We start from the raw sequence: 23571 nt of genomic DNA, 5'->3' as shown, positions 1-23571 counted from the left end.
AGATAGGTGTGGTTTTATGACCTCTTTTCTTATTCTGAGTCACTCACCTTCCTGAGTGAGTGAGAGAAGATGAAAACTAGCAGGAACACAAGAGAAAGGGTACAAGGGCATGTGTTTGTTCTTTTTTTCCTGGGAAATCCCCATCACATAGCAAGGTATGAACTACATAGCTTTCGGTGTCTGAGCAACTTGAAGGAACAATGCTGAGCCCTTAAGATATCATCAGAGGATATTAATTTACTGTTTCTTAAAGAGATTTAAAAAACAGTATTGAAAGACTGCTATATATTATGCTTACATGTTTTTGTTGATTCAACAGATTTGTGTATGACAATGGCGATTTAAAAATACATACATCTTATTTCAGTTTAAAGGTTGTTAGTGCCCCAATCCTCAGCTGTTTTGAAATATACATTGCTCTTTATATAAGGAGTCATATGCACAGTATGTATGGGTTGAGTTTGGCCATCAGCTAAATAAAATGATGCCAGGCAGACTGAGACATATCAACCGGGTATCAGCCTGTTTCAAACTATGGGAGCAGCAAGCTATTAGAGTGCCGAGCTTCAGTGGTACATATTTCTATTTTATCTTTATTGTAATGAGCAAGCCCTCTCTTTAGCTCCCGCTGTGCACTTTTGGAGGGTCTTCCATATGGTTGCTGCTAAGTACTTGGCATTTTCCCAACTGTTACAATTGGGTCAGTGGGGGGGATCGCTTAGGAGTAATAAAACAAGGGTGACTGCAGCGGGGAGGAGTGAGATTCCTATCCAGGCGGCAGCGTATTGCCTCTCATGCATTCAAGCACAGCTCTGTAGCTCTATGTTGTTAAGGCAAGCCTTTTTTTTTTTTTTTTTTTTTTTTTTTTTTTTTACCATGGTGTTTCCGTGAGAAAAGGCCAGGCCCCGGGTAGAGTATCTTTCCTCCGTCGTATTTCCAGTTTTGTTTACTTCATGTCTTAAAAACGGCTAAATAACTTGAAGATAATAGTAACTCGCTTACTTCTGTTTGTCTCAGAAAGTTTTCTTAAACTCTTGGCTAAATTTTACTAACAGGAGCAGCAGCCGCGGCAGCAGGGATACCTCTGTTCATGAGGGTTTTGATGTTATATGAGGTATCCAAAGTCATACGTATGGAAAAAAAATGCTATTACCGCTGTTACTCTTAGCTCCAAATAATTGAACCAGGGCCTGACATACAACTATGCATTCTACCACTGAACACTTCCAGGCTCGGGTATTTTGTTTTGTATTTTGTGTGTTTGTTTTTGTTATTGTTTTCGAGAAAAAAAATTCTCCGTGAAACTATCTTGGAACTCTCTAGGTAGACGAGGCTGTCCTGAAACTAACAGAGATTCGCCTGCCTCTGCCTCCCAAGTGCTAGGATTAAATACACCATCACCTGGCACTATTTTGTTTTTTAAGCCCATGAAAGGCAGTGTTGCCGGGAAATATGTTCAAAACAAAATTTTGATTGTAAACAGAGAAATAATACATTAATCGGAGAGGTGTACACGTTGACACACAAAAATTATGTTTATTTTATACACTCAAGAATTTAAATAATTGTGCTCTTCTTTTTACACGGTATGGCAAGTTTCGGAATCAAATATATAGCAGTTTAATAGATTCACTGCATAGCCAAATTTGTGGGTGTGTGTGACTGTCTCCTTTTTTCCTGAACATTTTATATGGCATCTAGAAAGAGTTGGCGATGTTTAAGCAAGAATACAAATGAGTAGCTTTTCACTTTTTTTTTTTTTTTTTTCCGGGCCAAGAACGACAAACAATAGTGTGGCATTAAGAAACTTGCTTGTCACTCCTTTCCTGGTGGAACAATCTCCGGAGCCCGGATCCCCAGAGACCCTGCAGGCTGGTGGAGGCACCGGAACCGGGCGGCTGGTGAAACCTGGTCCGGCAGGAGGCGGAGCAGGAGGGAGACGGCCTCGGGGCTGTCCGGGACGCTGAGCACCCTCGGGCGTACACCCAGAACCCTGCCCTGGTGTTCTACGGTCAAGAGTCGGGCAGTCACAGGCCCGCAGTCCTCCACACAGCCTCAGGCTCCCTAACCCCCGCTGCCTGGAGCGAGGAGGGAAGCGTGGGTCCCGCTCGCAGGGCGCTAGCCGCAGCCGTGACGAGCGGGCAGCCTTCGCAGTGAGGGCAGCGCGGCGGCTTCAGGCGCGCAGTGCGCAGGCGCGCTCGCCCAACGCGCAGGCGTCGCCGCCAAGTGACTTCTCCAAAAAGTGTGTTAGTTCCCGGTCACCTGAGCGCCCGGGACGCGTTTCCCCGAGCCTCTCCGGACCACACCCGCCGCAGGTCGTTCCCGGGGACCACGTCCTCCTCCGCCCACCACTGCAAGGCCCCCGCCCCTCCCCGGGCTTCCATCCTTCCTGTCCTTTCCGCAGAGCCGGGCCGGACCGAACCGGGCCGAGCTGGGCCGCCCGGGCGCGGCCGCTGACCATGGCGTCCCTCTTCAAGAAGAAGACCGTGGACGGTGAGTTCAGGGCCGGGCTCAGCTGCCCCAGGGTCTCGGGGGGTCTCCGGCCGCGGCTCGGGTGCTGTCCCCGGAGGTGGGCCCGGTGTCGGCGGCCCCACAGGTGACCGCGGCGGTGTCACTCGTCTCCGTAGCCTCACCTGGCCGGGTGCACTCACCCCGCCCACCTTTTTCTTTTTCTTTTCTCTTCCCCTCTTTGGGGGCATTCCGAGCAGTCTCAGGAGGCAGATCACTGCTGGCCCTCGGGTGTCGTTAGACTTGGCGACTTGATCAATTTCTCGCTGTTTTTTTTTTTTTTTTTTTTTTTTTTTCCTGCTTGTTGGTTGCTCCTTCAATGGAGACATCCCACTTCCTGACATCAGGAAGGGATGGTGTTTAGTGTAGGACAAGGCAGGAGGTGGCAGCAGGGTCCACTTAGAAATGAACTTGGGGCCAAGGCGGCTGGATCTTTACGAATACCTCAGCATTACAGATAAGGACGAGTCCAGCAGGAAAATGAGTTCAAGGGAAGGTCTGGACATAGTTTTCATAGTGCAGATTTTTCCTTTATCTCTTGCCAACTAAAGGGAGGGATATATGATTTGCATAGAAGTTCGCATTTTTAAAAACACTTTATGTTGTTTGAGATGGCTCAGTGGCATCTTGTGAGGAGGGAAAAGTGACTGTGCTGGAATGTGCAAGTTTAGTGGCATTGATAGGTAATATGCAGTGTGTATGTTATACGTGGCCACCACAGGTATTAAATTCACACCAAGTTATTTAACAATTGCTTTCCATCCCACGTCTAGTCCAGGTTGTTGTTGGTTCCACCAAATAATCACGCCTTTGTAAGGGTCTAACCCAGCCACAAAAGGAGCAGTGGTAGCTAGACCGTGATTGGTGCAAACCCAGAGCTCAGCCCTGAGTTGGGGTAACTCCTTCGTTTCTTTGTGTTCACTGTTCCAGTGCCAGATTTGGGGGGAGGATAACAAAGACACCATCTCTACCCCGCGACAAGACATTTCATTTCAAAACAGGATGTCATTTTATCTCTAAATTATAAAACAGCATAATGCAGTTTTGCTTGTTCTGAGTGACTTTCTTCATTATATTGACTTTTTACTAATTGAGAAGCACCATTTTCAGCCTCCAGAGTAGCTACTAACTTGATTTGTGGTATAACACAATTACATGAAATGTTTGTGTGTGTGTGTGTGTGTGTGCACGTGATTTCCTTAGAATGTTGTTTAATCATTAACATGACACTTTGGATATGGGCTTTTTTTTAAGTTTTCAGTACCAGTATTATGATACTGTATTTTACTCCCTCTTGGGCTAGGAAACAATCCTCTCCTCATTGCTTAGGTTTTATATTGTAATAATCTTTACTATATGCATATTCTCTATACTCTTACATAATTATAATTAGAATTTTCTAAGCACAGAAAAAGTGGGTTCCTTTCTCACATTGTTGCCACAAATTGAAATAATTTTTAACAGTAAATTCCAAATATTCTAGTTTTAATTGTGTAATATCTTCTAAATGTTTTTAAAGACGAACTCAGCTTTGTGCTTCTTGTATTTCTGGCTACCTCGTGACTTATACTTGAAGTTTAGAGGCAAGGGAAACAGACAGTGAAGATGTGCAGGGAAGGCGTGTGGCTGCACATTCCTTTGCAGTTGGGTTAATCCTAATAACAAAGAGGGTTTTATTTTTGGGAGGGGGGCCCTCTTTTTCTGAATTGAATTGTTTAGGGAAAAAAAAGTCTATAAAGGATTTTTCTAGGTGCTATACCACTAAATCAAAAATCTTATATGTGACATTTATGAATGTAAATTTGGACCCCATGTACATTTATTCTGTCTACCAATTTGCAGACTTGACATTTTCTTAAATTATCATATTAATTTAAATCATTTACTCATGCCCTAATTTTGTATCTACATTGTCCTCATTTTACTTCAGAGCTTTACTGATGTTTTTTGCCCTTGTTAAATTAAAGAGAAGGCCTTGTGTTTTGTGTAAAAGGTGACAGCATTCCTCCCAGTAATGAGACACTATGTAATGAAATTTAATATATTTTATGCATTTCTCTTAGTTCCTTGGGCATATTATTGATCATAAGATCTTTTACTGTAGACTGCCATTTTATCTGTTCTACCAGTAATAAAATTCTGATATATAAGGGAAGTAGGTAACTGCTTATGGATCTGGGAAATAATTGAATCTTTTTGTCTCTGGATCGGCTACAAGAATTATATACTATATCATTAAAGACTGCTGCACATGTAAATTAAAACAGACAACATTACAACATATTACTATTCAGAGTTATGTTTAATTCATTTTGACACAAAGATGAACAAGTCTCTGCAGTGTATACTTTGTTACAGAAATTAATGAGAGGTGTATCTCAAAGCCACTGAAAAGGAGGATTCCTTCCAATTTGAAATTACAATTGAGCACGTGATTTCCCCTTTCTGAGTTGTATTATATGTACATATACTTTTATCATCTGTTCATTGTTAGTGTGGTTTTTTGTTTTTTTTTTTTTTTCATTGTGGACAAATAGTGACCTATTTATTGAAGAGAATTATGAACCTGTTCAGCCAGCATTCCATTAGGACTTATCATAACTGGATAACTATTCCGGTCTTTGAATGAGTGAGGTGTTGGAGACAGGGGTGGAGCTAGGAATAGTTAATTGGTAAAACAAGGCAGTGAGTTTGACCCCAGAACTGGAAGACTGTGGCATTCTGTTTATGTCTTGTTTGCTTGAGAGAGGGTCTGACAGTGTAGCCTAGCTTTTCCTCATGACTTTATTACCTCAACTTTCTCAGTAGGGAAATGACAGGCATTTGTCACCATGCCCAGCAAAAATAGGTGACTGCTTAAGTTGTTATAAAAGGGGCTGGAGAGAATGGCTCAGAGGTTAATAGCACTGGCTGCTCTTCCAGAGGCCCTGAGTTCAATTTCCAGCAACCAGGTGGTTTCTCACAACTATCTATAATGAGATCTAGTGCCTTCTTCTGGCATGCAAGTGTATGTGGTGGCAGAAACTGTATACAGAATAAATAAATGAATCTTTAAAAAAAAAAAAAAGTATATTTTTACCTATGATCTTCAGTAAAGACACATTTTTAAGTTTTAGTTCTTTGTTTTGTTTTGTTTTTCAAGACAGGGTTTCTCTTTGTAGCGCTGGCTGTTCTGGAGCTCACTGTGTAGACCAGGCTGGCCTCGAACTCAGAGATCCTGCCTGCCTCTGCCTCCCAAGTGCTGGGCTTAATCCCTGCAATGTTGGGTCTTTCTGTAAATCAGTACTGAGCTAAGAATTGTGTGTGCTGAACTTACTCAGTTCTCATGAAGTCTACAATAGTAGCTCTGCTATTATCACCTTTGTATTGATGGGAAAACTGAGTACAAAGGGCCTAAGTGAGTTGCTCAAGATCAGGAATGTACTGAGTAGCAGAAGTAGGATTGTCATTCCGGATCTCATATCCTTGCTATGTTTTTCTTATACGTTAATCGCATGGCATACTCAGTTTAACTTGGTAATCTTAATGATTTTGTGAAATTGTTCATTTATTTTTTTCACTTTTTGCCTATAAACTTGATTGTTCTCTTTGAATTAGTAGTGAAAGCTTAATTTCCATATTGGAAATAACATCACTTTTTAAAGGTCCCTGTGTGTTAGCATTCCTAAAGAATCTCCTGGCCATCATGTAAGCCTCTTTAAAAAGTTTTGCATCACATCAGCTTACTTCGCAGGCATGCCTCCCTCCTGCATTCTCAGCAGCTTGTGTTGGTTGTCATGACATGGCATACCTCTTGCTAAGGTCATGGCAGATCACTACATCTAAGAGCCATTCTCTAAGGATTATCTCTGAGGCTTATGCTTAATTTTGATTGCTATAAGTTCTTCCTCAAAAGGCTTTCTTTTGAATTTTAGGTCCGGAAGGAAGGAAGGAAGGAAGGAAGGAAGGAAGGAAGGAAGACAGCAACAACAAAACCTTTTATAAACCTTTTAGTGTATGTGTGTGTGTGTATGTGTGTGTGTGTGTGTGTGTGTGTGTGTGTAAGTGCCACTAGTTTTCAGGTACCTTTAGAGACCACAAGAGGGCATTGGATACTCTAGAGCTGGAATTAGAGGCAGTATGCAACATGGGTCCTGGTAACTGAACTTGGGTCCTTTACTGTGCAGTCATTGTTCCAGCTCCAGTACTTTTAACTTTCCTCTGGGCTGGGTTTTTGTGTTTAGTTTACTTGTTTTCTTTTTTTATCCTTTTATCCTCAAGTGACAACACATGCTGGAGAGGTTGTGGAGAAAGGGGCACCCTCCTCCACTGCTGGTGAGAATGTAAACTTGTACAACCACTCTGGAAATCAATCTGGTGCTCTCTCAGACAGCTAGGAATAGCGCTTCCTCAAGATCCAGCCATACCACTCCTAGGCATATATCCAAAAAGGGCTCAAGTACATAATAAGGACATTTGCTCAACCATGTTTGTAGCAGCTTTATTTGTAATAGCCAGAAGCTGGAAACAACCCAGATGTCCCTCAACTGAAGAGTGAATACAGAAATTGTGGTACATCTACACAATGGAATATTACTCAGCAATAAAAAACAAGGAAATCATGAAATTTGCAGGTAAATGGTGGGAACTGGAAAAGATCATCCTGAGTGAGCTATCCTAGAAGCAGAAAGACACACATGTTATATACTCACTCATATAGACCTATAAGATAGGATAAACATACTGAAATCTATACACCTAAAGAAACTAATCAAGAGGGAGGACTCTGGCTATAATGCTCAATCCCCATCCCGGAAGGCAAAGAGGATGGTCATCAGAAGAAGAAAACAGGAAACAAGTTAGGAGCCTGCCATTGAGGGCCTCTGAAAGGCTCTGCCCAGCAGACTATCAAAGCAGATGCTGAGACTTATGGCCAGCTGTTGGGCAGAGTGCATGGAATCTTATGAAAGAAGTGGGAAATAGTAAGATCTGGAGAGGACAGGAGCTCCCACAAGGAGAGCAACAGAACCAAAAAATCTGAGCACAGGGGTCTTTCCTGAGACTCATACTCCAACCAATTACCATACATGGAGATAACCTAGAACCCCTGCACAGATGTAGCCTATGGCAGTTCACTGTCCAAGTGAGTTCCATAGTAATGGGAACAGGGGCTGCCTCTGACATGAATTGATTGGCCTGCTCTTTGATCACCTCCCCCTGACAGGGGAGCAGCCTTACCAGGCCACAGAGGAAGACAATGCAGCCACTCCTGATGAGATCTGATAGACTAGGATCAGAAGGAAGGAGAGGAAGACCTCCCCTATCAGTAGACTTGGGGAGGGACATACGTGGAGAAGGGGGAAGAACGGTGGGATTGGAAGGGGAGGAGGGAGGGATTTTGGGGGGATACAAAGTGAATAAAGTGTAACTGATAAAAATTAAATTAAAATTATAAAAAAAAAAGAATGGAAACAAAGAGGGAAGGGGTCAGGGGTGTTAGCACTGCGATGAAAGCCAAAATTAAACTAATTAAAAATATTTTTATAAATAAATAAATAAATAACAGAGAAAGAATGCTGATACAAAAAAAAGAGAGAGAGATAAAACTATCCGTTACATGTTAGGATGTTTTTCTTGGGTATGTCTTGGGCTACAGTCTCTCTGGACATCATCTACTTTTCACTTTAGTTACCATTTACATGCAATTATACATAAAATTTGTTTTTCTATTTTTGTTTAAAACCAGTACATCCATAATTTGCTGACTCCGTATAGTTTTCTAAATCAGTAAAATCAGAGATCCTAAAGGGAGCTTAACTCTCTTAAAACCTACTCCTTCCAGGGCTGCCTCTTCCAGTGTGATTTGTGTTTATTTCCCTCCTACCTTTGCCTAATTACAGTCACTAATTATCAGCTCTTCCTCTTTTGCCCCTTGTATGTTTGACACCTTCCTGTGTGCCTGCAACTCCCTGTTCTAATTCTAATCCTGCTTGTCTTGCACTTCAGCCATCAACCTTCTGCTTTAATTTCCTGCAGCTTCTCAGCACTTTACTTCCTTTATCTTCAGAAGATCGTGTGATTGTCTTAGGGCAGCTCAAATCTGTCTCTGCTGCTCCTCAGAGTATACTTTTTCAATGACTCTCTGGGTAAGATCTTTCCCTAATGCCTGCTTTCCTTTGTTCTGACATGCTTTTATTTTTGCCATATTTTGGAGTCTTACTATTCCTCACTTATGTTCTGCTGTTCATCATTATGCTGAAAATTAGTCTTTCTCGCTCTAACATAGCTTTACTTAGGAATCCCATGATCCCCGAATTCTCCCCTTCTTTCTCCAGTCTTGTCCTTCAGGAAGTCTTCCCTGATGCCTCCTCCAATTGCAGAACTACTGCAGGACTTCTATTCCTACAGTTTGACATCTGCATATCCCTATCAGGCTTCACTGGGACTAAAACTCCTGTACTACCAAAGGAGGCTTATTCTAAGTCTTCCCTGCCTGCCATGTTGGTTTCAGAGTCTTCAGCCATATTACCACAGTTCTTAAATGATTGTACTTAACAGTCAGAAGTTCTGTACCCTAGACCCAGAGCCTGATGATGTGGACAGCAGTGACACCACTTGCTGTGAGCCCTGCAGTGATTTTAAAAAATGTTCTCCAGGGAAGGAGCAGAGCTTCTTGGCTTTTGCCTTTTTGGCTCATCCATGCATGCTGGTTGTCCACAGCTGGCAGGTTTTGACTAAGTTGGAATAAATCTGTCAAGAAGTCTGCTGTGGTCCCACATTTATGCACCATTAAGAAAGAAATACTATCTATTGCAACTGAATCCCTTTCAGGATTTTTTTTTTTCTAGGATAAAAGACAGCAGTATTGTGGTATTTACACTATTTAAATCTTGCATAGAATGCTGAGTGTCTCTTTAATAAATATTATCCTGAATATTTTAGAGATCATATTTTATACTCTATTTACTCTGCATTTTTGACAAAACAAAGAAAAACAACTAACTGAATGTGGGATTCAAGGGCACACTAATCTTGTCATATAGTTTTTCATAAATGGTTTTAGACCAGCATTGTCAAGTACCAGCCTTTGATGTTTCTAACCTTTCTTAAAAGAAGTTCTCTGCAATTTCAAAACAGATAAATCTAGTAAAATGTCTTCCTTCCTATTTCCCCTTCCTACCTACTTCATGACAAGAGCTAATGAGACTAGATATGCAGGCATATCCACATCCAAGAAGCTTTCCTTAGCTCTTAAAGAACATTTAACTTTAACTTCCTTAGTTCTTATGGAACATTCAAGTTTTAACATTGACATTTTAAAACTTTACTAGAGTGACTCCCTCAGGGTTTGATAATTGACACAATCGAATAAAAATTTGCCTCTTATGCTGCCATGGAGCTCTCTCTCCTATACCATCATTAGTATTCTAGCTCTCCCTTCCAAACTAGTCCTATTATCTCACTTAAACCTAGTTTTTTTTTTTAATTAATTTATCTTGTGAATAATCATGGGCTTCATTATATTTTTATACATGCCTTTAACATGCTTGGAACATATTCATCCCCATCCCCCCTCTTTATCATTTCCCCAACTGGCTACCCTTACTCCTTTATCTCTCTTGGCCAGGTTAATGCTGTTGGCATGGTCCTCTCCTATCCTGAATCTTAGTCTCTTTTGGCTTTGTTTTTGCTGTGCTGTGTATTAGAATGTAATTAAGAGGACACTGCCCCTCCCCTCCATTGTTGTTTTATACTCTTTCAAAAGCCTCAAGAATCAGTTTTATTTGCTTGCATATGAAATTCTGTTTCTTCCTCACTTTTACTCTCTTCTGCCTGAGTCAGTCTGGTTTTTAGGCCCTCTATGAACTGACCCTCAATGCTTCTTTTTCTTTCTTTTGAGTTTACACTACTTTCTCGAGGCTTCTTTCTCTCATTGACTCTAGAAGACTGTATATCTGTATATCCAGGACCCACGTTCATTGGATTGCTTGGTGAATTATACCATCCATGTTTAGCTGAACTCAACATTCAGAGCTTTTCTTCTGTTCGCAGATATCACTAGGGTTTTGACAGTACTGGTACCACTGCCGTTTTGCCCACCCTTGTCATAGCTGCAGTTTCCAGGCCAAGTCCAAAATTATGTCTTCCAATAAACCAGACTAGAGGGATATTTCATGTCTTTTTTAAGACTGATTTTATCAGTTTATATGTATGAGTTTCACCTGCATGTTTGTGTACAGTGTGTGTGCTTCATGCCCATAGAGGGCCCTGGATTCCCTGGGACTAGAGTTACAAACAGTTGTGCTGGGAATGAAACCCACATCCTCTACAAGAGCAACAAGGTCTCTTAACCACTGAGCCAGCTTCCCATCCCAGATAGTTGAAGTTTCAGTCTCAGCTCATGTACTACTTAATTAGGATAACTGCTAACCAGTAAAACTGCTGAAGTAAAAGGATTTCTCCCAAAGAAATTCATTTAAAAGTATAAAAGTCTGTTTTCAGACTAAAGTCCCCATTTGAATACCTCACAGCATGCTGTGTGACAGAGCAACATGGCTGCCTAGGGACCAGGTAGAATCTGGAAGGGATGTGACAGGCTCTACTGACAGTAATCCTGAGCTGCTCTTAGGTCTGAAATGAACCCACCTCCCCCCCCCAAAAAAAAAAAAAGGTACATCAGACTCTATTTGTAACAAATTAATGAGATTCTGTTTATAGTTTATTATCACTTTTTGGTTTTATACTCAAATGTGCAAATTATATGTATTAGAAGTAAGCTATAAGTCAAGTTAGGACTTGCCTTCAAGTAGAAATACTTTTTCTCAGTAGAAAAGTATAGTAAAAGACTTTTATTTTAATTTATATATTTTAGACTTATTTTCTTAAACCTATAAATTTAACTGATTTGGAACTTAGGAAGTCAAAAATGCCTCTTCAGTTTATATCTTATAGAGTCTCAAAACTTAAGGCTTTGATCCTGCCACCCAGGTCTAGTTACCAGCATTTCATTAGGAGAAGATCCTGACAAGCTTGAGATAGGCATTTAATACCCAACCTGGAGCTGACCTGGATGATAACTAAGTACCCCCTAGAGAGGGGGTTAGGTGGCTTACTGTATCACTTCCACACATTTTAGACATTTTCACAGTTTGCAAATGCCACCCATTGTGAAGTACATCACAACAACCTTCCAAAGTAGCTGAAGGGGTGGTTTTTAAGAATTCTAGGGTACACCATTTTGCCTAAAGAAAGAAGCCAGGGATATATGGGAAGGAAACAGTGTCTCTTTCATGTCAGCAGGGACCTGTACTTTTTTCTGCCATTTTCTTGGCCAAGACTGAAAATAGCATTCTACTGGACCGCATCTGAGCTTGCATTCAAAAGACAACACACAGAAGGAGAGACTCAGCAAGGAATCAGGCTATTTCACTTTGCCCCGAGAAGATAGACGGAGGAGCTAGTAATTATCAAAAGTCAGTCTTGGGAAATGGAAGTATTAGAAAGGGAAGTTCCAGGTGAAAAACAATTAGCAGAGAGTCAGTATGCTGAGTGGGCTTTCTTCAACTAGAGGGTGGGTGTCCTTTTTGCATTTTGAATCTGTAGCAGGAATAGTATAAGCAATGTTGACTTCTAGTATTTTGTTTAAATCGACACACTGCTTTTCTGGTGGTTAAACCTCAGCTGATGCACAGAATTAGGGCATAAGGAGAGCTTAGAGTCCCCTGTTACCTGAAAGTTATTACAGGTGGCTGGGTTCTGCAGAACTCTGAAGAGTGATAATTTCATATCTTATGACCATGTACGTGGTTTTCCTTAGAAGAGACTAGGGATACAGTCTTTACAAGAGGCAAAGGGAAGAGCGGTAATGTAGCAGAGGGGAGGGAGGGTATTTAACCCTCCAGAGATTGCTCACAAGGAGCAGCTACTGTCACAAGTCCAAATTTAAGGGGGATGGATCATTATTTCAGTGATCCATGTTTCGACTGTACAAAGATATTGGTCATAGTTTAGATTTTACTAATGTTAATTATCAATCATTCTTCCTGATAACCATTGGGTTTTATTATATCTTAAGGTAATAAGTTAAATATGCTTGCTAGCCAAATCCCTTTATATATCACATTATTTGTATGTCATAAGGTCACTTCTAGATACCATATATTGAGATGATATTGTGGCAATACACACAAATAAGCATACAGTGATATATGCCGAAAGCAAAACTCTTAAGCCTGAGGAATCTCTGAAATAAAAGGCTATTGAGCTTTTATAGGTACTAGCCTTTTAAAAAAGACCACATCCTGAGACAGGATTCTGCAACTTCCTGTTGCAAAGCTGGGTAGCAGTTGGAAACTGTTCACAGGCCTAGAGCTAATGTATTTTAAAGCAGAAAATTCACAGAAGGAAAGCATGGCTGTTGACATGGGTCCTGCATTGGATAGCGTTGAGGTGCGGAAGTTTAGGGCTTACATTCTGTAAGAAATAATTGTTACCTTTGAAATGGTTGGGACACAAGCAGGGCACATGTTATCACTAACAGGACGTTAGTGATAGCATTTCATGTTTTAACACACAGGGGTAGGGAGTAATGTCTGTGTCTTATAAGCATGAAGACCAAAGTTTGATCTCCAGAACCCACCTCAAGTCAAACATGGGGGCAACACTTGTAATGACAGTGCTGGAGAGAAGGATGTCCGGCAGATAGGTTCCTGGGGCTCACTGGCCAGCCTGCCTAGCTGTTTAGCAATTTCTAGGCATCCCTAGGCCAGGGAGAAACCCTGCTCAAAAGACAAGGTGGCTCCTGAGAAAGAGCCACCAAGGTTGACTTTGCCTCCAAACACAGACACACAGACATACACACAGACACACAGACACAGACACACACACAATTTTAACACATGCACAGGTGGGAAGCAGTTTTAGTTACTGCTGATGCTTCACCTATCCCATCTTTCCCTCTCTGAGACTTCACAGGGATTTTATCATATGTATTTTCTGCTCTTAAAGAGCTTGTATCTTAGGACGAAATCCAAGCAATAAGAAGTAAAGCAAGTGAAAAATAAAGTTGACCTTTAAAACATTAAAAGTATCTCAACCTTTTCATGTTATTCATTCTGAATTATCCGGAAGACCAAACCATTAAATGTGGGCTTTGCGTATGGATTACATAAGGAAAGTGGAAGGGTAATTTGTTTTATAGATTGCTCCTGTTGCCTCATATGAAAAGACATTTTACTGTCTTTTCCTACTTACTATAATATGTTTTAAAGTGTTATGATTATGTTTTAGTATGTAACATTAGATGCTCTGAGTTTATAGCTTAGAACTGTTTAAATATTAATAGGTCTATTAACAACTGTGAGGCTGTGGAATATGCAGTAGTTAATTTTCTTTATTTTTTTTTCTTTTATGATATACCGTGTCAGTTAATGTACGCATAGTTACATAAAATTAAAGTAAAATTGAATTATCTTTCATTAAACTGTTTGATTTCATTATACTGTGTTTTTGTTGTTGTTGTTGTTTTGTTTTGTTTTCTTATCTAAGAGGACCTTATCTAGCCTGAAGGCTGATTCTTAGACAGGACTGAGTATCAAATTAAGCATTTTAGTGTGGATACTACTTATCCAGCCTTAGAACACACATGATATAAGGACTCATCCAGAGCCTGCTCCTCTGTAGATGGATCCGTGTGTCCCTGGTGCTTACCTGTTTCTGACCAGATATTCTACAGCTCGTCCTTCAGTGCTGATAGGACAGCTCTCAGAACTCAGGAAAATGGCTTCCTTGTTTACAATGATTATTATATCATAATAATATCATTAAGAATATCACATAATTTTTTTCTACACACCAGCTCCTCAAATAAGGACTCTGAGGCTTAAGTATATTTACAAAACCCTAAGCCAATATAGCTAGGCATGTTCTCCGACTTGTTCATAACTAATATTTATTTATTCTATTCTAAGTTCTGCCACATGGCTACCTCTGCTCAGTATCATACTCCACCTTTTTTCAGAATCCTGGGGTAAATTCCATCTCTGACAATGTCCCAGAGTTCCTCTTTCTGTCTCCAGAATTCCCACCTCCTTATTTCCTGCCTCAGCTAACAGACCATTAGCTTTTAATTGACAGGTGATGCTTCCATACAGACACAAGAGATTCCTTCTACAGTGACATTTCAGTATATACATACATACCTTAAAAAATGTTTAAGTCTAGTTAAGGTAACTAACTACTCAGATGGTGACACCCTGCATACTTCATTCTTTTAGCTTCGAAATATGCAGTCCATCACTGCTGTCAGTATTACATTGGAACTTCTTGCTCACTTCTAATTTAACTTAGCATCAAATACCTGAAAGAAGCAGCTCTGAAAGGATTCACTTTGTCTCACTGTGTGTCAGGAAAGGGGTGGTGGAAGGAGTGCTATGACCTGTTAATATAGTTCCTCATGTTGTGGTGACCCCGAACCATAACATTTTTTGTTACTGCTTCATAACTAAAATTTTGCTACTGCTATGAATCATACTGCAAATATCTGATATGCAGGATATCTGATGTACAACCCCCAAAGAATTATTATAATGTTTTTTTTTTTAACTCCTTTATTTGGACTGTTTAGGCCTCTACCTTCCTTCCACCAATCCCAACCTTAAGTAGGAGAGAGAAAAGATTAGTGGTTGTGGGGTCCCAGACCCCTTTACTTCTCCTGCTAGTGAGGGTCAAGGGAGTACATACCCATTTTCTTTCTACATCATCAAGTAATGGGTACTTAAGTTACTTCCATATTTTTGGCTATTGTAAATAGTGTTGCATTACAAATGTGAGTGCTGTTGTCTCTCTTACATTGATTTTATTTGCTTTGGATAGATAACCAGAAATGAACTGTTGACTCATTTGGTCACTAAAGTTTGAAGGTTTTATGGAATTTGAGCTCTGTTTTGGATAATGTCTGTACTGATACACATTTCCACCGGCAGTGTATCAGCACCTGTTCTTCACACCCTCACTGGCTTCACCTTTTTCTCAATAGCCCTCCTCACCAACCATCTTATATTTGTGTCTGTCTTATATTTGTATCTCCCTGATAACTAGTGTGTTGAGATTTGTTTTCATTTACTCATTGGTCACTTGTATATATTGTCTCAAGAAATAGATCCCTTATGTATTCTGGATATCAGTTCTCTGCCATATACATAGCTGGAGAATATTCTTCTAGTCTTTGTAAATTTCCTGTTCTGTAAGTTGTAGTTAAAATCTGCATCTGCATCATTGGAAAAAAAATCTGTTGTTTCATACTGATAACTTAACTATACAAAAAAAAAAAAAAAAAAAAAAAAGGATTCACTAAAATATCTAATGTGTGTCCCTTTCTGACATCCATATAGTGCTGAAGTAGAGAGATGAAAAGGTGTTTTGGGTTTGGTGGAGGTTGTTACATGTGCCATATGCAATTGTTTAATAATTCTCTATAAATTTTTATTTCTATATAATTTGCATTGGATAAAACTTCAAAAGCACTGCATATTTGTACCAATATTTGTATTCTTTATATAATCTGTGGTTTTAATAGGCGTGTTAATATTTGATTAGTTTGTAGTATATTAAATTGAAAGGAAAATTAAATTTAGTAAATCATAGTTTTGTTAGTCATACATTCCCTTAGTCCAATATTTTAAGTGGTATTGAGAAAGTTTTATACTCATAGATTTAAGGATTTCTTTTGTGTGTATGGCTCTTTTAGATGTAATAAAGGAACAGAATCGAGAGTTGCGAGGTACGCAGAGGGCTATCATTAGGGATCGAGCAGCCTTAGAGAAACAAGAAAAACAGCTGGTGAGTAGAACATTGGATTTCAAGAAAACCTGAAAATAAACTTGGAAATTACTGTTGCGTTATTAGCTAACAAAAAAGACAATGAACAAGAGGTAAGTGATTTACTTGGCTAAGCAATAACACTTCATTCTTTGCTGAATTTACTACTTTTGTTATTGTGTCATTTGTTAGCTTTATCAGAATTTTCTTTTCTGTTGATAGAAAATGGGATTATTCTATTTTGAATAGTCTAGGAATAAATATTTCTTAATACAGATCCACTTTCTTGATTGGCAGTAAAAGTAAAAATAGTCACGGAAGACAATAGAGGGTGATAAGTAAAATCATAGCTCTTAGTGTCTTACGTGGTCTTTAAATATGATTATTCCATGACAGCTTATTTTAATTAGATGGCTATGGCGCATCTTAAAGTTTTCTTCATGCTATATTTTTAAATGCATGTTACTCCTGATCTTAGAGCAGCTTACAGAGCAGTAAGAGACATGCAATAAATTCTACATATTTAGATTATAACACTGATAGTTTGATGTAAGTATATTCCCTGAAATTGTTCCTCTAGAAAAAGTAATAAACACAGCCATTGTTCCCCAATGAAATCCCTTCTAGCTATTCTCACTGTTTCTCTTACCAAGTGCCCTAGGTCAGTGGTTTCTAAAATTGGGTAACAGTGGACTCAGAAGCAGACCTCTCTCTCGTTTCTTTCAGCAGTTATTTTGAGTAATCATTTCCGCTGTATGTATGATGGGGATGCATGTTTCCCACTTTATCTGTTTGCTCCCCAAGAAGACAAATGGATATTTCCAGATTTCCCATTAAGTGAAGTTACTAACTGTATTCAAATGAGTTTTTGTACATTTTCTTTCCTTCCTTCCTTATTCCTTCCTTCCTTCCTTCCTTCCTTCCCTCCCTCCCTCCCTCCCTCCCTCCCTCCCTCCCTCCCTCTCTTTCTTTCTTCGTCTAACTACTGGAAGTGAGATACATATTTGACCTAATATTAAAAAAGTAAGAAACAGTTTGCAAAGTGTCTCTAATGTTCTCTCTTCCCACTGGCAGCTGCTGAGAATTGCAGCTATTGCAGCAGATAGCGGACGTGTAGGCCTTAATTTGAACCATTCTGTGGCGGTTCCATGAATTGTGACCTTAAATTATATCTCCCTAGTCTTTAGTGATGTTTTAATTTCTATTTACAGGTATTCTTTGCCAAAATGCCTAACCTTTTTCATGTTCCTTCATCAAAGTAGTTTTTTTTTCATTTTTTAAAATTTATTTATATTTTTATAAATTATAGTTTATTCACTTTGTATCCTTGCTGTAGCACCCTTCCTCCTCCCCTTCCAATCCCACCTTCCCTCCCTCACCTTCTCCCATCCCCCCCCAAGTCCACTGATTAGGGGAGGTCCTCCTCACCTTCCCTCTGACCCTAGCCTATCAGGTCTCATCAGGACTGGCTGCATTGTCTTCCTCTGAGGCTTGGCAAAGCTGCCACCCCCTGGGGTTGGTGATCAGTGAGCCAGCCACTGAGTTCATGTCTGAGACAGTTCCTGTCCCCATTACTAGGGAACTCACTTGGAAACTGAGCTGCCATCAGCTACATCTGTGCAGGGGTTCTAGGTTATCTCCATGATCAAATTAGTTTTTAGTGATCTATTTTTTATTTTTATTTGTGTATGGATTTGTGCACATGTTTGCTCATGCCGACAGGTACAGCCTACCACCTTGCAAGGCCAGAAAAAGGTGGGATTACTTGTAGGTAGAGTTAAAAGCCATTGTGATTCTCCTTGAACACGTGGATTCTGGGATCCAAGGGGCTCCTGGGAACCAAGTGCAACCAAGGGCAGCCTTTGGGCTATCTCTCTTTCCTCGCCAACCTGTTTTTTTTTTTTAAATAACTCATAACAGCTGTTTGTGCTTGGGGAGAAGTGCCTCATTAAGAGCACACTTTGCAGATGTGTGCAAAGTGCTCTGTAGGTTCTTTTCTTTCATTTTCCTAGATGTCTTTTGGTAAAGAAAATGTATTATGATGAAAGCAATTACCATTTTCTTCTCTGGTGAATACGTTTAATGTATTAAGAAATCTGTGTCTAGCAAAATTTAATAATAATTTCTCTTCTGTTTTATTCTAGACCGCCTAAAGAATAACAACTAGATTTTTTTTTGTGTTTGGTGCTCTGAGAGCCTGATTTTTCTGTGGTTGTAGACAGAGGGGAGCACTTTGCGCACACAGAGATCTGTAACCTGTGTTGCACCTTGCTTGACTTGCCTTATCTGTAGCAAGTCCGATCTCAGGCGCGGGCTCCTCCTGACCCTGTGCTGCATGATAGGACTGTTCTCAAGCCCAGGCCAGCACTGCACTCATTTACTGTTGTTTTATACTTCAACCTAAAACTAGAGAATTTTAAGTTTAATTTTAAATTAGGTGAATTCATCATTCACCTTGGTGCTTCTTTTATCCTCAGAATCCTTTACGGCAGTGGTTCTTCATCTTCCTAATGCTGCGACCCTTTAATACAGTTCTTCATGTTGTGGTGACCCCAACCTTAAAATTATTTTTATTGGCTACTTCACAACTGTAACTTTGCTACATTAGACATCATAATGTGAAGATTTTTGGAGATGGAAGTTTTCAAAGGGGCTTAGCACCCAGATTGAGAACTGCTGCTTTAGCTTATTTCAGGTGCTTCACACTTTCCTAGGACTTTTAGAATAAACCTGACTCTTCTACAGAAATGGCTAGATTTTGATTGGTTACCTTGGATGTGTGAATTATTTGGGTGAATTAACATTTTAGCAATAAGTTTTACTGTCCATTAGTAGTTTTTATATATCTTCGTGTTTCTGGATCTCTGAAATTTTTAATTTTTTAACTTGTAAGCATATAGACCTTTTATTTCCTTAGATGCTATCATTTTAAGAAAAAATGAATTTCTGATTACTTTTGATCAGTATACATAGAGAGGTGCCAAATTCTTTTTATTTGTATCTTATCTTAAATCCTATAAGTTTCCACAGCTCATTTATTCTTGTAGCCTTTTGTACCTTCAATGAGATTTCTGTATCAGTGGATTGTGACATCATAAATAAGGAAGGCTTTATATCTTCATTTCCTGTCTTGGAACCTTTCTATGTTATATTTTTTGGAATTGTTTGATGATTTCATACAGCATGGTTTGATTGTATTCACCCCACCCGGGTGCCCGTAAAACCTCTCAGATTGCCTCTGCCTCAACTTTATGTCCTCTTCCTCACCCTCCACAATAACTTACAAGTTGTGCACTGTTGAGTTATTTAATTAAATCACACATCACCCACCCCCATCCCACCCAAGAAGTGAATCTGCTCTTTCTTTGTCCAGTGTTCTGCACTACAGACACGGCGTACTCATCGATCACCTTCTCAGATGAGGTGCTAGAGTGCTTGTGGCCAAGTAAATCTTTTGTTACCTTAATAATGAATTCTTAGAGTGATGATATAGCAGAAGAAAGCTATGCATTCCTTTCCATAAAGGGAAGGCAGAATTTTATCTTAGGTATGTGTGTATAGGAAAAAATAAACATAGTACAGTAATGGTTTGGCATCATTGGGGTCTTGACGCATCACAATGCACTACGCTTGAAACATTCTAGCAGTCTATTTAAGAAAAGTGCTGATGTCTCTCTCTGGAAGGCATTGTATATTTGACTTTGTTCTCCTATTGGTCTTGTCAGTTGTGATTAACACTGTGAAACAAAGTTAACATGTATGTACATACTTAGGAGTAAAGTGATAATTTTATGTTTTGGTCCCATCATTATGACATGATCCTTTTTACTTCTGGCAGTATCTCTTGCTCTTAAGTTTGTTTGCTCTGATATTAGTATTACTTAAGATTTGCAGACTTTGGTAATTATAACGTATTTTGCACCTATTAAGACACCTTTGATCTTGTGTTTAAGTTTGATTTTGAGGTACAGTATATTTAGATTTGCTTTTATACATCCCAGCAGTTTCCTTTTAATCGAGGAATAAGGTCAGCTCTCTGTTTCAAGGTAGCTATCTGGAATTATTAACTTTACTACCTCAGTCTTTATTTTTGTTGACTTACTGTTGGTTTTTTTTTTTTTTTTTCCCTAATTTTGGATTTTCATTTTGTATTTTCTACTGGACTGTCTGCACATATTGTTTTGTAGACTTGCATTGTTTTCAAGGATGACAGTAGCAGTTCTTCCTGTGTGAACATGTGGCCAAGATTCTCAAGCTGTCCTTCCTTTCTATGACTTCATGCCTACTATATATGTTCTTCCTGATTATCTCTGAGGGCTGCCCCTTGATTTTAATTCCTTTATTTTTTCTCATCTTCTTAGGAATTAGAAATTAAGAAGATGGCTAAGATTGGTAATAAAGAAGCCTGTAGGGTTTTAGCTAAGCAACTTGTTCATCTACGGAAACAGAAGACAAGAACTTTTGCTGTGAGTTCCAAAGTGACATCTATGTCCACACAAACAAAAGTGATGAACTCACAGATGAAGATGGCCGGTGCCATGTCTACCACTGCAAAGGTACCTGGAAGTTTCGATGGCTTTTTATCAAGGACATAAATACTGATACTCAAGTCAGATTGTAAAGCACTTGCTGGTACATTTGTGGTATGAAAATCTTAGTTATTAATAAAATGGGTTATAATGCTAGACAACTGAAGTAATTGCTTTTACTTAGTTATTGGTATGTTAAAAAGTAAGAACACTACTATTTTCCCCACATCACACGTAAGCTTCAAAGTTTATGTGGGTTTGACTTAAAATAGTGTTTTGTTTCAAAAAATTATCAGAAAATTTGGGGGTTTCTTTATTATTATTTGTGACTACTTTTGAGTAATAATTTCCTTTTGATTCACTTATAAATAATGTTTAGAACCACACATATGAATATTGTAAATGGAAAATTTTTACATTTTAGGAGCTAAGAAACTTACATTTAATTATATATAATTTTATATATATATACACACACATAAATATATATGTAGTGTGTGTGTGCGTTTGTATAATCAGTGCTTTAATTGTTGGTTTCAGGGTCTCTGAGCATTTCAGTTATAAAAATACATAAGAGCGAATACTTGTAGTCTCCTTTGTAGCCTTACAGAACTGAAAGTCTACTAATTTGGGGACAAGGTCTTATGAAGATCACATAGCGACACTGGTAACTTTGAACCGTTGTTGAAGTTCAAAACAGTTACCTTGTACTTTTCTGTAAATTACAGGCTCAGAAATGAAACCTAGTGTGCTTTTGCCATATACGGGCATCTGAATTGGAATTTTTAATTAAGTGTCTTAGGAACATCCTATTTGGTCAGGTGTTTGTTCAGATACTCAGATAGCTCAGATGGAATGGCTAAGCCAGGACCTCACCCACATGGACTTTTAAGAGCCTTTTTAAGAGGCAGCTCACAGGAGATATAGTTTATACAGGACTCTAAAACCTTGCTCACACTCAGATAATGTTTCACTGAATAGTGTGACCTTGTGCAAGTTATTCAGCCATCTGGGACTTTGCTTTTTCTGTAATGAGAGTGAGACAAGAAGGAATTAGCACGTGTAGTTCTTGTGTTTTAAATCTCATTTAACTGTTGGGGGTTGTCCTGGAGGTTGTTTTAATGCTGGCCCTCAAGATCTGGTTATGCCTATCCTTGTGTTGTAAACCTGCCAAAGTCATTATATCTGATTGGTTCATTAAACAGCCTATACCTGGGCAAGTCAGAATGGGGGAGGCATGGCTAAGGTTCCCTGGCTGGAGAGAATGATGGGAGCCAGGCAGTCAGGGAGAGAAGGAGAAGGAGGAAAACTCAGTGGCTTAGCCTGGAGAAGAAATCACTTGGGGCCTGGAGGTAGGACTCCCATAATGGCATGAAAAAGCCCGATGAAGAATAAAAACAAGTATTTATAATATTATGCATGGAAATAGGATGGTTAAGGAGGATGACATTGCATGGGGGCTGGGAGATGGATGTTGACAGCATAGGTAGGAATATCTGCCCAGACCAAGATAAATAAGGCAATTATAAAGTCTAACAGGTGTCTGTGTCTTATTTGTGATGACGGGTTAGATAATACCGCCATGATAATCATAGGGAAATTAATAATAAACAATGTATAGCCCAACACTTTTATTTACTACTATATTTAACTTTAATTTTAGTATATGCAAATTACTTAGAACAGAAAGGAGCACTAAAGACAGGTATATGTAATAGTCCTATGCCAGGGACAGTACACATGTTTAAGGATATAAGTTCATTGTGTCAACAGAGCTGGAAAATGGCTCTGTCTTGTTGAAACAGATTTCAATTCTTAGGTCTCAGATAAGTTTTTGAATTAGATTTAACATTAGGTTAGAAGATAGACTGTGTTAGATGTGCTGCCTTTAAACCTACTCCCTAGTATGGCTTTCATAATTAGGTAGCTAACATGGCTCTTATCATTTCTTAAAGACAATGCAAGCAGTCAATAAGAAAATGGATCCACAGAAGACACTGCAAACAATGCAGAATTTCCAGAAGGAAAACATGAAAATGGAAATGACTGAAGAAATGAGTAAGTTTAAGAAATGTGTAGAGTTTTCCTCTTTGAGTTAACCAAGTACACAGAAATCCCATGTTCTGGTACAGGTAAGGAAGATAGAAATGACACCAGTGTGATAGACAGTCATGTCATGACTCGGTATTCTGTCAGTATTGTAGCTGAAGGGGACATATGAAATATGCTGTGCCTAGAGCACACAGACGAAGGCAACATGCACTGGGCTTACCCAGGTCCAAGCCAGATGGGGTCCCAATACCAAGAAGGGAAAGTGGACATGATCTCCTGTGACCAACCAGGAAGATAACTCCAGCTAACATCCACCTGCAGAGGAAAGTTAGTTTTCTCCAATGGAGTTTGCCTGTAAAAACTGCTCTCAAGGGCAGGCCTCAAGCCTGACAGGAGAAGGCCAATTTAAAATAAATGTAGTGTTAATATTGGAGGGTTTTTGTCTCATAATGCTTTGTCTGAGCATTTTTTTAACCTTACTAATATTTTGCTTACATATAATAATTTCCAATTTGCATTTTATCTGTTCTGTGTTTGTACATGTTGGTGTGTGTGTATGAGAGAGAGATTATCTGTGGTTCTCAAGCTTTTTGCTTTTTTTTCCCTTCTGTTGTGTTTGTTGTGTTCTGTTTTCTTTCTTTCTTTCTTTCTTTCTTTCTTTCTTTCTTTCTTTCTTTCTTTCTTT

At 39.3% G+C, this 23571-nt stretch overlaps 1 protein-coding gene across 1 annotated transcript in view; it reads left to right on the top strand.

Annotated features, from left to right (window-relative positions):
- The first annotated feature begins 2177 nt into the window (after positions 1 to 2177).
- Chmp2b (charged multivesicular body protein 2B) overlaps positions 2178 to 23571 on the top strand; it is a 28052-nt gene continuing 6658 nt past the window's right edge. Inside the window, exons 1-4 of the mRNA XM_055594773.1 lie at positions 2178 to 2493; positions 16235 to 16326; positions 20667 to 20861; positions 22790 to 22892. Of these exons, the coding sequence (XP_055450748.1) occupies positions 2460 to 2493; positions 16235 to 16326; positions 20667 to 20861; positions 22790 to 22892 (424 nt within the window). The 5' untranslated portion in view covers positions 2178 to 2459. The remainder of the gene's footprint in view (positions 2494 to 16234; positions 16327 to 20666; positions 20862 to 22789; positions 22893 to 23571) is intronic.

This window comes from Psammomys obesus, unplaced genomic scaffold (assembly GCF_907164565.1).
Source record: "Psammomys obesus unplaced genomic scaffold, mPsaObe1.curated_primary_1811, whole genome shotgun sequence".
Classification (NCBI taxonomy): Eukaryota; Metazoa; Chordata; class Mammalia; order Rodentia; family Muridae; genus Psammomys; species Psammomys obesus.
This window is presented reverse-complemented; position numbering and strand designations above follow the sequence as displayed.